The sequence below is a fragment of the Phoxinus phoxinus genome (assembly GCF_949152265.1).
Source record: "Phoxinus phoxinus genome assembly, chromosome: 15".
Classification (NCBI taxonomy): domain Eukaryota; kingdom Metazoa; phylum Chordata; class Actinopteri; order Cypriniformes; family Leuciscidae; genus Phoxinus; species Phoxinus phoxinus.
Genome location: NC_136890.1, coordinates 17,885,566 through 17,899,530, shown reverse-complemented (window position 1 = coordinate 17,899,530; position 13,965 = coordinate 17,885,566). Strand labels below are relative to the sequence as shown.

The 13,965-nt window shown below is 38.4% G+C and overlaps 1 protein-coding gene across 3 annotated transcripts; it reads right to left on the bottom strand.

The window, feature by feature from the left end:
• Positions 1 to 596: 596 nt before the first annotated feature.
• On the bottom strand, positions 597 to 7,980 carry znf131 (zinc finger protein 131). Of its 3 annotated transcripts, XM_079638188.1 has the most exons (8): positions 7,788 to 7,914; positions 6,956 to 7,109; positions 6,732 to 6,833; positions 3,323 to 3,428; positions 3,075 to 3,219; positions 2,301 to 2,989; positions 2,075 to 2,205; positions 597 to 1,452 (listed from the first exon to the last, which is right to left on the bottom strand). In XM_079638188.1, the coding sequence occupies exons 4-8, from the start codon at positions 3,342 to 3,344 to the stop codon at positions 940 to 942; spliced, it is 1,500 nt and encodes a 499-aa protein (XP_079494314.1). In that variant the 5' UTR covers positions 3,345 to 3,428; positions 6,732 to 6,833; positions 6,956 to 7,109; positions 7,788 to 7,914; the 3' UTR covers positions 597 to 939. The 3 variants fall into 3 exon arrangements, with proteins under 3 accessions (XP_079494314.1, XP_079494312.1, XP_079494313.1); XM_079638186.1 differs by lacking the exon at positions 3,323 to 3,428 and having other exon boundaries at positions 7,788 to 7,980; XM_079638187.1 differs by lacking the exon at positions 3,323 to 3,428 and having other exon boundaries at positions 7,394 to 7,794.
• Between the last annotated feature and the right edge of the window lie 5,985 nt (positions 7,981 to 13,965).

The following is a 13,965-nucleotide window of genomic DNA, read 5'->3' as shown; positions in this document are numbered from 1 at the left end:
ATGGTGAACCTATAAACCAGGGGTATTCAAACTTTTTCATCCCAACTGCAAGTACATATAACCATCCCCTTTCAAAATATAAAGACAGCTATATATATTTATCATTTATTTATAAATAATTTCAACTGAGAAAAACAAGTTGCGAGATAAAAACAAAATTTTTAAAAATAATTTTTTAGGTTCCTCACTGTCCAACACACTATTTAAATAAGAAGAATAAAAAAATAGGTCTTCCTGCAGCCCTCTTAGAAGTTTGCTGAAGACCCCCCTGGTTGAAAACCACCAATCTTGAGGTTCCCTGGCGGTTTTAAAAGACCTTTAACCCATGTCTGCTTCAGCAGTTAAGAGTTGCTTCATGTCCCAATTATTAATGCCACTACTCAAAATAGGCTCTGGGTTTCAATCTGTGACAAACATTTCACAAGGTTGCAGACATTCAGATTTCTCTCTCCTCTAGCATCTGCATGATTACTGTAATTCAGCATTGACTGAATGAGAAAAGATTAGAAACGAGGCAAGACTGCATTTATGTTTCTCTGGATTATTTGGGAACACATTTTGCACTTTTTTTTATTTTATGAAAATAAGCTTCTTACACACACACACTATAAACATACATCCAAAAACAAAAAAAAACATTTCTTCCACCCCAGAAACAAGTCTTGGCGACGTGCACTATTCTTGAAATCAATTACATCTCTTACTATTCTTATCCACAACATACATTAAAAGCATGACTGAACCTGTGATCAGATTTATAGAGACACTGCTTTCAGAGAATTGATACGCAAAGCTGAAAGAAATTAAGCAGGTGATCCAGCTTTGTTGGATGACACTAGAATGAGCATTACTGTATCATTTTAAGGGATGGGAAAGGAGAAAAGGCCTGGTTAATCTCCCCATTTCATTCTTAAAGTGTCCATGCACAGCAGAAGCTTTTCATACATTTGCAATCTTTTCTTCTTTCGAAAGGTCCATGGCCTCTTGTTTAATGTCACAGTCTGCTGGTTCTGCAACAGTCACCTGTACTATTTGAATGTCCATTGCTTGCTCTTTCAATCTCTCACCGTCTACTTGTAAAACCACTGTCTCTTCCACCCCACCTTCCGTCTGAGGCGTCTCTTCCTCCACCACTAGAGTCTCCTCAACAGCAACAACATCCACCGGCTCCACAGTAACATGCTCCACCCGTATGCCATCCTCCAGTATAACCCCCTCCTCTCCCTCCTCAACCTCTGCCATAGTCAAGACTGTGGTTGGGTCTGAAATCATGACTTCCTCTGTGACGATAACCTTCTCCTGTAAGTCGTGGTGTTCTTGCAGATGAGTATGGAGGTCTCTGGGTTGTGTGAACCACTGATCGCAGAGGGTGCAGTGATTGGGTTTCTCACCCGTGTGGGTCACCAAATGGTCCTTGAACTGCTCCCAACTATTGAAAACACTGCTACAGACCTGAGGTGCGAAAAAAAAGATGAGTGAATAGAAATATAAGTGAATAGGGCTGCATGAAAAATACACGACATAGCGTAGTGCCATTATAGAAAATGCATACATTGCGTTTCTGAGTGAAGCACTGAACAGTTCTTGGACGCTAACAGCTCTTGCTCTGGTGTTTTCAGTGTCTGATAGAGGCTCAGATCACAATAAATGCTGCTCAACAGTCTACACAAACTCATCTCGGCATGTTCTGTGAGATTTGGTCACTTATAATGTGCATTTGGGAAGGCAACACGCACCAACTATCTACTCAAACTTGTAATAAGCGCTTATAAATCAGTCGTCCACAATATATAAGATTTAGTAACCAGCGTTTTCTATCAAAATGATGCTTTGACATTCAAAACTGAAGATGTTAAGACAACCATAAATATTAGCATTGTGATTTTACAGTTGTATTCTCAACTAAATTATATTTTCTTGTATTTTACAGTGTAACATTACACATTTTACAGTACAAGGTTAGCAAACCCGGAGTTTAAATCATAAATTGCTATTTTTATTATAAGTGAGTTTTTCTAAAAGTTTGGTATATTAAAATACATGTTTGGCCAATATGTTATTGTTAAAAACCAACCTGGCATTCATAGAGCTTCTTTCGCCCTTTTTTGGCTCCAGAGCCATTTTGACAGGCTGACATGTGGCACTTCAGCGTACTATTCCTGGCAAAACGTTCATGGCATTCTGGACACTCGAAGGGTTTCTCACCTACACATGTATGGATAAGTGAAAAACTGATTAGATATTAAAATTGAATACATTTATTAAGATACATTTAACCTCATAATGGCTCACTCACACACCTGTGTGCTTCCTTAAATGCTCTTTGAAATGTCCAAAATGATCGAACTGCTTATCGCAGTACTCGCAAACATGCACTTTCTTTTTCTGCCGTCGGGACTGTTCCTCTGCATCAAAATGAGAATTATTCAGGTGCTGTTTAAGGGCTCCTTCCCGAGCATATACTTTGCCGCAGTGCCTGCAGACAAAGCCCCTATCCGGGGTAGCGGTGTGAGTCTTCATGTGCTGTTTGAGGTGATAGTAGAGTTTGAAGCAGCGGTCACACTTGTCACAACGGAAAAGGTTGTCTAGCTGAGAGATCTGGACCTCCACCACTTCAATATTCTCCAACGTCTTGGAGGCAATCACGGCCTCTTCCGGCACGACTACTGTCTCATCCTCCTTTTTCATCACATGGAGTGTCTGATCTTCCTGTTGGTACTTGCTAGTGATATCAGCCAGCAAAGCCAACGCGGAGTCATCCGAAGACGGTTCGGTGGAACTCCTGGCAGCATCCACTACCTCCACCAGCCCGCTTTCCTCCACCTCGATATGATCCTCATCCACCTCCACCTCGATTTCAACAGATTCAGTCTCCACTGAAGGAAGAGTCTCAGTGATCACATTGAAGGTCTCTGAGATCTTCCTCTTCTTAGCCCTGCTCTTTCCAGCCAAGGCCTGGGAGGGGTTTAATGAGGTGGTACCATTCCTTCTAGGTGGGAGAAAAAAAAGAATAATCAACTACAAGATCAAATCAAGCAGAAGAAATGTTTTGAGAAGTAGACTAGGTGAGTAACCTGTTGTTCAAGGCTTTAATTGCCTCCTGCATTTGAAGGTACTCTGCTGCTCTCCAGACATCACTGACTTCTTCCTCACCATCCACAGCTAATGTAGCCGTATAAGTGAACTCCATTAGGTGGCGGAAGGCAATGTTGCCAACACCTGTTCATTGCAACAGAAATATTGAAGTAATGTTTATTATTTGAGCATATAACATTCTGGAGTCATTTTTTGATTTTCACTATCGGGGCTGGGGGTACGTAACGTGCAACAGCAGAAATGTGCATGTTTTGTCAACTGGTCCACTTGGAACCAAAAACATGAGGTCCAACCCGAGCGGATTCAGGTCTGATATTAGTAGCCTCTGGTTTCTGGTAAAACAAATGTGCTTTTACAATATGGTCCCAAGAATATCTGAAAATCTTTTAAAATATACCAACTTTCCATTATTTGTTTTGGGCATTTAACAAAATATATATATTTTTAAATAAAAAACAAACACATAATTCTGTGATAATTTTAATATCCCTTTCTTCTCAGTCAATATATGCTTCTATGCATTTATTTGTTTGTTTTTTTAACACCATGCCAACATCCCAGCTTCTGTGGCTATTTTAATGGCAAGAAAAAAATATATAGTACACTATCAGTTTTTAAAATCAATTTTTGCTAAAAACTAATATATATATACATATATATATATATATATATATATATTTGGTTTAACTTTATATAAAAATAAAACTGAATAAAAAAAAGGTTTCTTAAGGTATTAAAACAAATCTAACAGAACATGCTTCAAGGATAAAGGATTTAGACAAAATATAATGTTGGGGAATATTCTCTTAAAATTAAAAAAAAAAATTGTGTCATCCTAGAATTGTGCCATCCAGGTAAAAACAATCTTGTCCCATCAATTAAAAAATTATATTTAAAAAACTGTGTAAATTACCAAACCCTCCTGGATACTGGTGCATGCAGTGCACTCCATTCGAGACGGAGAGCAGGTACTGGCGTGTTAATTTATTAACATTAACATTTAAGTTTAAGTTTAAATTTTCTAAAATGTTAAAATGTACTGTAGCTAATGGAAACGTTATGAAGAAAATGAATTTCATCTACAAATAAGGTAGGAAGATAGGCATACATTTAAAACTACACCTCCTATGGTGTTTCTTATTTGTCTTCTTTAATTTGGTCTGTGTCATAGCCAATAGCGTGCCGCACGAGTGCTATTTTTAGACCGCAAGGCCGCGTGACGTCAGCAACGTAAACCGGAAGGGGGTCAACATAGAAGCGCGCTCGCTTATGATTCATGCTAGTACTGCTTGTTTTCTGCCGGTTATCCCTCAAATAAGAACATGCCGAGTAAACACTGCTGCTATGGAACTTGCAGAAACGACTCCAGACACTATGACCGTCCACATATGAAGGATGTATTCTTTATTCGTTTCCCGAAGCCAAAAACCCAGAGGGATAAATGTGAACGATGGGTAAACTTGTGCGGACGTCCAAAAGACCAGTTCAATGCCAGCAACGTGAAACCATTCACCTTCATATGTTGTAAACATTTTGTTGGGGGCCATGGTCCTACAGGTGACAATCCTGATCCATTATTTTGAATGAATGAATAACTCTCTCTCTCTCTCTCTCTCTCTCTCTCTCTCTCTCTCTCTCTCTCTCTCTCTCTCTCTCTCTCTCTCTAAAATAATTGGGGGTAAAATAATTGAGAGAATTTAGATTTGATATGAATTAAAAATTAAGTGTTGTTGGTTGTGACCAAGTAGCATTAGCGATCGCTAAACAAAAAATAAATACATTAATATTTACAGATAATCATGTGTTAATGTATGACTCATGAGGAACTAAACCATTAATTAATGATTACTGCATCAGCAACTAATAAAGATTCTAAATGATTAATAGATTAAGTAATATATGAATTGTTATTAATTAAATGTGTGATAATGTATTAATTCCTTAAGAACTTATTTTATTAACTAAAAGTTTAAATGAATGTGTTAATTACCACAGTTGGTCAAAGTCATGTACTTCAACTTCCAGTTGCCTGCTTTAATTAATTACTACTTAATCTTAATCATTTAGAATCTTTATTAGTTGCTGATGCAGTAATAATTAATTAATGGTTTAGTTCCTCATGAGTCATACATTAACACATGATTATCTGTGCATTAGTTAAGCATGAATTAATGCAGATTAGTGCACGGTCCGTATTGTAAAGTGTTACCAATAATAATATAAATTACCCCCAACAACTGTCAGACGTAAGACAACCAGAGGACATAGTATATATGACAGACAGGACATAGGTTGGTAAAATATAGCTTGTTGAAACTGCAAAATGTCACTGTCAGTGGCGTAAGGCGATGTTTTTTTGGGGAGAAATTCTGTCGATAACAATCTACCTCTGGATCAGGTCGGCTCTTTTTCCCGTCTTTTTCAGCCCTCTACACTCAAGCCATCTCTTCAATTGAATATTTGTATGTTCTTCTACTTCTATACCAGTGAATTTGGCACCGGGGACATCATTTTCGGACAGAGTTAGCAGGTTTAGCTCAGTAGACATCTCGTCCGTAAACTGTTTACATGCGTCTAGCATGAGTGACACGCGCGAGTTTGACCCCCATAGCAACCGTCGCTAGCTTCATGAATATTAATGAGAAAAGGTGACGTATATCGTGCGGTACGCTATTGAAATAGTCATCACTCGCCAGTGGTGTACAGGGCTTCAAGCTGTGTAGATGTCACAGTTTTTTGCATTCGGGTCTAGCATGTAAAAAAAAGAATTGTTTTTTTTTAGTCGGACTATGGTCTAATTTTATGGTCTGTCCTAGGTAGTGATGCAAGATCATGATTTTTCATGGCCGATTCAGATTTTTAGTGGAAAATTAGCGGATTCTGATACCGGTTGCCGATTTCTTTCTTTAAGGAAATTCTTTGTTGTTTATTTGCTCTATAACAGGACAAACTGGCCTAAAACAAATTTCTGTAGCCAATTGAAATTAGAGGCAACCACTGCATTTTAATCACGATCCAAAAAAAGATGTTGCAAACATGTAGCATGAGCCGGTGTTTTTGAAAACAGCAGACAAACTGAATGAAAAAATAAATTCACTCTCTGACAGTAGGTGGCGCTTATGGAAGAGCAGTGGTTACCGCTGTACATAAAGCAGTGCTACGCTAATAAATGCTACTTTATACAGAGATAAGAGGAAAAGAAAATGCCATAGAAACTTTTCTGAAGACAGTCAGTTCCCTTCAGAGATACATTCAGCAAATGTATAAAAAAAACAGCCAGTTTCTATTTACGGCCGGTCGACCAGTGCATCTCTTGTCCTGGGTTAGACACTGTTTTTTTTTTTAAAATAAAAAATACTTAAGCATGTTGTGTCTGGGTAAGAATTTATTCGAGGCAGCTCTTAGGACCCAAGAAGACATCTACTGAAGTATATCTGTCTTCAATTAAAAAAAATCTGCCAACAAGCAGAAAACTATACTGTGTTGCAGAAAGGCACTTCCAGTTTAGACCGCTTTGGTGATTAAAACGGCCATTATCCAGGAAAAATAGGCCACAAGGGAATAATATACTCTTCATTATGGCAATAATATATAACCATTATTGGTTACATACAATTGTATGTATTGTTAGGTACCTTCAATCTCCACTAGAGGCTCTTGAGTGAAGTCCTGGAAGAATTTGTGGAAAAACTGACTGCATGCAGCCAAAACAGCTTTGTGGGCCCTAAACTGATGTCCTGTTAAATAACCAGAAATCATCAGCACCACTGAATATGTGCATCTTTTAATTTAACTGTATAACATTTAGAAAAATTCAGAAAAGCATTAGGTTAAGAGGAACAGAGACTGGAAACCTTACCATCCACAATGAGAGTGATGTCTGTGAACTGATCCAGCTGACGCTGCTCATTCAGTTTGTCAAGCATCACTTTATAATGGGCTGGAAACTCATGCCCATAGTCAACATCTCCATCAACTGACATGGTTCAGCCCTTGCCCTGCGCATGCAAGTACTATGAAGAAAGGGGGAAAAACATGATGGAATAAGAAAATTATTGTTGTATTTTATTTAAGTTTTAAAAATAATAATGAAGAAATGAAGATGCATGTGACCTCTTGGTAACAAAAAGCAGTTACAAAAATTAATATTATTATTATTATTTTTTTGGCTACAATATAAAACAGTTAAACAGTTAAATGTAAAAGCATTTTTTTATGCAAGGCTATTCATCTGCAATCTTTAACATAATTGTTTCATTCAACACAAATAATGCGACTAGATAAATTAGGCACATACTTTGTAATGGCCCCTATGCCAACAGATCCATAGATTAGCGGGCATTTCTAAGCAGTATGCCGAATAAGCGCGCATTTCTACAGGGAGCTTTTCTACGCAAGACTGGCAGTTTTACACCCAGCGGTTTTACTGCTGCAAAAGCCACGTACTTCAACAGCCCAACCGTATAGAGATCCTACAGAAATATACAAACGGCAAAAGAAGCACTGTGTGCAGGTCAGCTTCATGTTACTCGCACGCTGGGCCTGTGGCTGCTAACGCATTCGCCATTTGTTTTCTGGACCATTGTCGTTACGTCATCAAATCGCGCATTAAAATGCTATTTTAATCAGACAAATTCCCTTTCGGCTAAATAATGAGTGACGCTGGGCGTCTAACGCTCCGGACAACTTACCCCGGGTGACGCTCTGATGCTTAATGCGGTTGTTTATACGCGTTGGAGGCCTGAAGAGATCAATGTGCTGTTTTTCCTCCGCTCGTCGAAAAAGGGCGGTCGTTCTACTGTGGCCTCGAGTTCCCATAAGCCCTTGCGGATGAGTTTTATCGCGCGAGGATGATAGGTGGCGGTTACCAAAGCAACGGTGCCCAACAAGGAAACTACGACCCGTTATATTTAAGTATAGAAAAGGTAAATAAGATTCAGATTCATTCTTTATTGTCTTCGATAGAGGAAATTTGTTTTCACAGACTGTAACGTTACGTTACGAGGAGCAAATTTCAACACGCATAAACATGCACATACTACACATAATTTTGTACACATAAATAGACATAATTGCAAAAAAATTAAAACCTTTACAGTAAATATTAGGCATTATGTGAATTCTAATAGCTGAGAGTACAAAACTTTTCCCTAACCGTGATTTTTTAGGGGGTAAGTTAGCTGTCTATAAGTTATCTGCCTGACGGAAGAAGGGTAAAACATGAGTTAAGAGGGTGGCTGGGATTTTGTATAACGTTAATGGTGTTTGCTCTAAGACTGGAAGCAGACAGGACAGTGTCAATGAGAGCTGACAAGTTGGGTGTGGGAAGACCAATTATTTTTGAGGAAGTGTTAGTAATTTTAAGGAGCTTGTTTATTATTAGTGAGAGAAAGCACAGTGAAATAGCAGGTGGCACAATACAGGAGGATGGGTTTAATGATAAGAAAAAATCTTGGTGTGGTTTTGACTGAGAAAGTCCAGAGTTTTACGTATGTCTGTGATATGATGGTAGATGGTAAATAAGTAAATAATCTTGGCTGTCAACTTGATTTGGGTTAAAACAAAACACAAATGCTAAAAAAGAAAAAAAAAGAAAAAAATTATTTAGGCTATAATGTGCTCTAATATATTTCAATGCCATGGCTAAAGTATAGACTTTACTTATGCCATGAAACAGATATTAATAATGGAGAAATATCCCTTCTTATTTAGCAGTGAAAGCTTATCACAAATAGCCACTTTTTTGGAGTCCAATGTAATTGCTTCTGTTTAAAAACAAATAATTATAATAATAAAAATACACAAATTACTTATTATTAATTCTGATCAGTTAATTGTTGAAAATTAATTGTTGCTATATATTGTAATGAATTTGTAATGTTGATTGACAGACAATGCTCTTCACTGCCCTCCTGCGGCACGCTTGAGATAACACCTATTATATCGTCATATATTACAGGTGTCATCTCAAGCGTGCCTCAGGAGGGCAGTGGAGAGCATTGTCTGTCAATCAATAATTCAGTGTATGCATTGGAAAAAATCTTCTTACATTTAATCATTTAGCAGGTCGCCTCTATCCAAAGTGACTTACAAATGAGGAAAGCAATAGAAGTAATCAAACTAACAGTAGGGCAGCAATATGCAAGTGCTGTGACCAGTCCCAGTTAGTCTAGCACAGTAGGGGAGAGCCTGGACGATTGAAACGCGGGACGGACATAGACAGTGTATGGGGACGGATGGAACATTTCCTTGAAAACCACTCACACGGTGAGTCTTTTTTTTTATTTTTATGGTTTATTTTAACATTCATTTTACATTGTGAAACAACCAAATAATAACAAAACAATTATTAAGAATAACAAAAATACAGTGATGTAAACAAGAATGGGGAAAAGAAAAAAAAGAAAAAAAGAAGAAAGAGGGCATTACTTAAATGAAATAAGTCTAAACATTTAATAAAGTAAAAAGTTTGTTGGTCTTGCAAGTTTTACATGTTCTTAGTGCTTTTGGGTTAAGAGAGGATGAAATTGTAATCAAGTAATGTTTTATCTCATGTAAGAACACCAAAAAAATTGGTTTACAATTTGAAAACTTGCATTTGTGAATATAAAATCTACATAGGAAAATAATTAGATTTATTATAAAGCAGGCATTTGAATCCGCTTAAAAAAAAAAAAAAAACACTTTTAGGATTCATAGAATTTTCTTGCAAGATATTGCTTGAGATAAACCAACTAACATCTTTCCAAAGTTGCTGAGTAAAACTGCACGACCAAAATAAGTGAAGAAGAGTTTCAGTGTCAATCTGACAGAAGGAGCAATTAGTGTCAAAATCAGATCTGAATTTTTTCCTAAGGAAAATTTTAACTGGGAAAATATTATGAATTAATTTAAAAGATATTTCCTTTACTTTGTTTGTGAGGAGTTATATGGACCATATCTTTTTCCAATTTAAATTATCAAAAAGTCCATTCCAATATGAGATTGCAGGAGGGGCAGAAATAATGTTCTCAAGGAATAGAACTCTTACTTTATAATTTCGTCCTTTTTTTATAGTGAAACATATCTCCTCACACGGTGAGTCACTCACACTCACACTCACTTACATGACGTAGCCTACGTTTTTAACCTATCAAAACCTGTAGAAATGAAATCAACTGATTGTCCACTTGATTATAAGTATGGTTTCTGTATCTGAAGTAAGTTTGAGGCTGGATCTGTCACAAACACTGATGGACGAGGACACAAAGAGAACGGTTTAACAGGCTTTATTTATACACAATTATTTATACAATTCTTCTTTACGTCATTCCGTTTTGGAGTTAAAGCAGGAAAGCTGTTTTTGAGTGCAGTAAGTTAATTCTTTCGTGCAGTACTTTTTTTTTACTGACAAGTTGTATGTATGGTTTCATGTGCCATTGTAATGATAATACGGCAGGTGTATTAGTACTGCAACACACCCTAGTGTGCAATATCAGAGTTTTTTAGTTTAAGCCGGGCAAAACAGGTTTAACTGGCAGGAGGCGCTGTCGGGACAGTTGAAACAGCGCCTGCTGCCAGTTAATACCGTTTATAGTGTCTATGGTTAAACCCAAACCTGGTCATATGAAAACCGCTGTTAAGGCTATTCAACTAGTAAACACTCAATATGACTCAAGGAAGAAATGTAAGAATATAAATTGTAAACGGATTTGTCTGTCTTCATCAAAATAGCTATTAGAAAGATTACACAAAATGCATATAGGCTTATTGGGCGACAGAACAAAAATGGTTAAAATGAACCTTTAAATGAAAATAAATTACAAAATATGTTTGTAACAATATGTACATAAGTTACTTGTCAGGTATTGTTCATAAAAACAAGCATTAGATGAATAGTTGCTGTTAAACTGTTATGTTTCATCCGTCCCACCCCTGTGTTGCAATCGTCCTGCCTTGAAACAAAGCACAACTACCGTTCAAAGTCAATTTTTACTTAAATCATTCTATATTTGTACCGAATAACACATGATACTAAGAGAAGAGCCAGTGGTTGTTCTGTATCTATAGGTAAACATCAGTGCCTTTAATTTGATGCGAGCTGTAATTGGCAACCAAAGCAAGTTTGAGGAGAGGTGTGACGTACACTCTCTTCAGCTCGTTAAATACCACTCTCGTTGCAGCATCCTGGATCAGATGCAAAGGTTTGCAGTGCATGCTGGAAGGCCTGCCAAGAGAGCATTATAGTCCAGCCTGGATAGAATAAGAGCTTGGACAAGGAGCTGTGTAGCATGCTTCGATAGGAAGGGCCTGATCATCCTAATGTTGTATAAGACAAATCTGCAGGACCGGGCAGTAATGTGGTCTGTGAAGTTTAACTGATCATCAATCTCAACTCCAATGATCCTGGCTGTCCTGGATGGAGTTATGGTTGACGAACCTAGCTGAATGGAGAAGTTGTGATGAAGTGTTGGGCTGGCTGAGACCACAAGCAGTTATGTCTTCGCAAGGTTGAGAAATGTCTGTCAGGCAGGCAGAGATACAAGCAGCTACTGTCAGATCATCTGGCTGGAATGAGTTGTATGTCTTCAGTGTAGCAGTGATTGGAGAAAAAAAACATGTTTAAAATGACAGATCCTAGTGATGACATGGAGATGGAGAAGAGAAGTGGTCCAAGCATTGAGCCCTGAGGTACCCCCGTACCTAGATTTTTCCTAACTTAGACACCTCACTCCTCCATGACACCCTGAAGGACCTACCTGAGAGGTAAGACTTTGGAGTGCGATTCCTGAGATGCCCTTCGTAATGAGGGTTGCCGGGAGGATCTGGTGGTTAACTGTGTCAAAAGCAACAGACAGATCCAGCAGGATAAGTACTGAGGATTTGAAAGCTGCTCTCGCCAGTCTCAGAGCTTCAATAACCGAGAGCAGGGCAGTCTCAGTTGAGTGGCCGCTTTTGAAACCAGACTGGTTGTTGTCCAGGAGGTTGTTCTGGGAGAAATGCAGAGACTTGGTTAAACAAGTGTTTTTACAATAAATGGAGGAAGAGAAACCGGACTGTAATTTTCAAATGCTAGATTTAGAATGGGTTTCTTAAGCATATCGTTAGCCTCATAGCATAATTGCCTAAGTCATTAACATTGAAATATGATTAAGGCAATTATGCTATGAGGCTAACGATATGACATTAGCATAGGTCTAGCAAGAAGCTATAGCTTTTATCACTGGAAGCAATCTTAAAGTGGAAATGAATTAACATTATTTAGTAAATTGATTTCAACAAAAAAACATTTAAAAGAAAAAGGGTTATAGCAGGTTGTACTGCAATATGGCAGAACCCTTGCTACAAAAGTTAACAAAACATCGTTTTTTTTTCTTTTAAATGTTTTATCAAGCTTGTTAGGCTATATAATTTATGATTAGAGTGGAAATCCATTTACCAAATAATGTTAACTTGACTGACGGCTTCATTTCCACTTTCAAATATGAAACCAAACACAGCTAAGACTTCCCTGTGACCCTTACCAAAGTTGCTTACGTATAGGACATAGAGTGTCAAAAGATAATGTCTTGGAATAACTTAATTTGCTTAAAGAACATAATGCCATGTTCGGATGTAGCTAAAGTTATCTTAACCTATCAAAACCTGTAGAAATGAAATCAACTGATTGTCCACTTGATTATAAGTATTGTTTCTGTATCTGAAGTAAGTTTGAGGCTGGATCTGTCACAAACACTGATGGACGAGGACACAAAGAGAACGGTTTAACAGGCTTTATTTATACACTGATGCTGAACCCGGATACTGGGAGGCTTCAAGATCAGCACTGTTGAAATCAAGGGAACCAGAGTCTTTGAACAAATGCAGGAACAGAAACAATCTCTTGATACTTGAGCAGGAAGAAGATTCAGAGATACTTCAAACATAAACGTTGACTCACAGAACTCAGAACTTGGTTCCAGACACGTAGATATTCAGGACTAGCATGTAGATTCGTAGATTCTCAGAACTTGGGTATCGATACAAAGATATTCAGAACTTGGATACTGCTACGTAGATACAGAGGTCCATTGATACTCAGAACACAAAGAGGATGACTGTAGAATCCTTGAGAGCCATCAAACACTGAAGCTGCTGAGATACACACACAAGATTGATTAGTGAAGAACTTAATAATACTTGCTGCGAGATCAGAGATATCCTGGAACCAGACTTGACGCATGTAAGCCAAGGAGTCACAGACGTCACATGACAAGACCGGACCCAGAGTGCAGGGTGAGTGAGGCTTATATCCAGTACTGGTGTGTAGAGTAAAGTGATGAGGTGCAGGTGCTGTGAATTAGTAATTAGTGAGAGTGCGTGCAGGTGAGGACCAGGGGAAACCAGGGGAACCGTGACCCCGGATTTCCACCAACTGCGGATCGGCTCCGCTGCGTGTCGGCTCCGTGCTCCGCTGTCCTTCAATACCCACCAGGTCCGGATTTGTTGCAGAGCGGCTGCGGCCGAGGACCCACGAGATCTCGCTAATTCACGTGTGATCGCGCGATATGTAGTTTCGATAAACAGAACCACCAAACCAGGAACAGTTTTCCGCAATGATCATCATATTTTCCGCCAAATATGATCCGCCATGATCACGGTGTATTTTATTTTGAAAATTAAACGGATATTTTATTTTGTTTTGTTTTGTTCTGTTTTTTGCTCGACTTCCTGTCCTGTGCACTCTGCCCTGTAGTGCTGCGGAGCTCTCCGGCATCCGGCAAAAATAGAAGCTCTGCGTATCTGCTCCGCAGAGCTGCGGATCGCCGGAGTCGGAACGCAGCCGTTCCGCAGTCAGTGAAAATACACACATTGACTTTAATGGAAACCTATTGACTCCGCCGCTGTTCT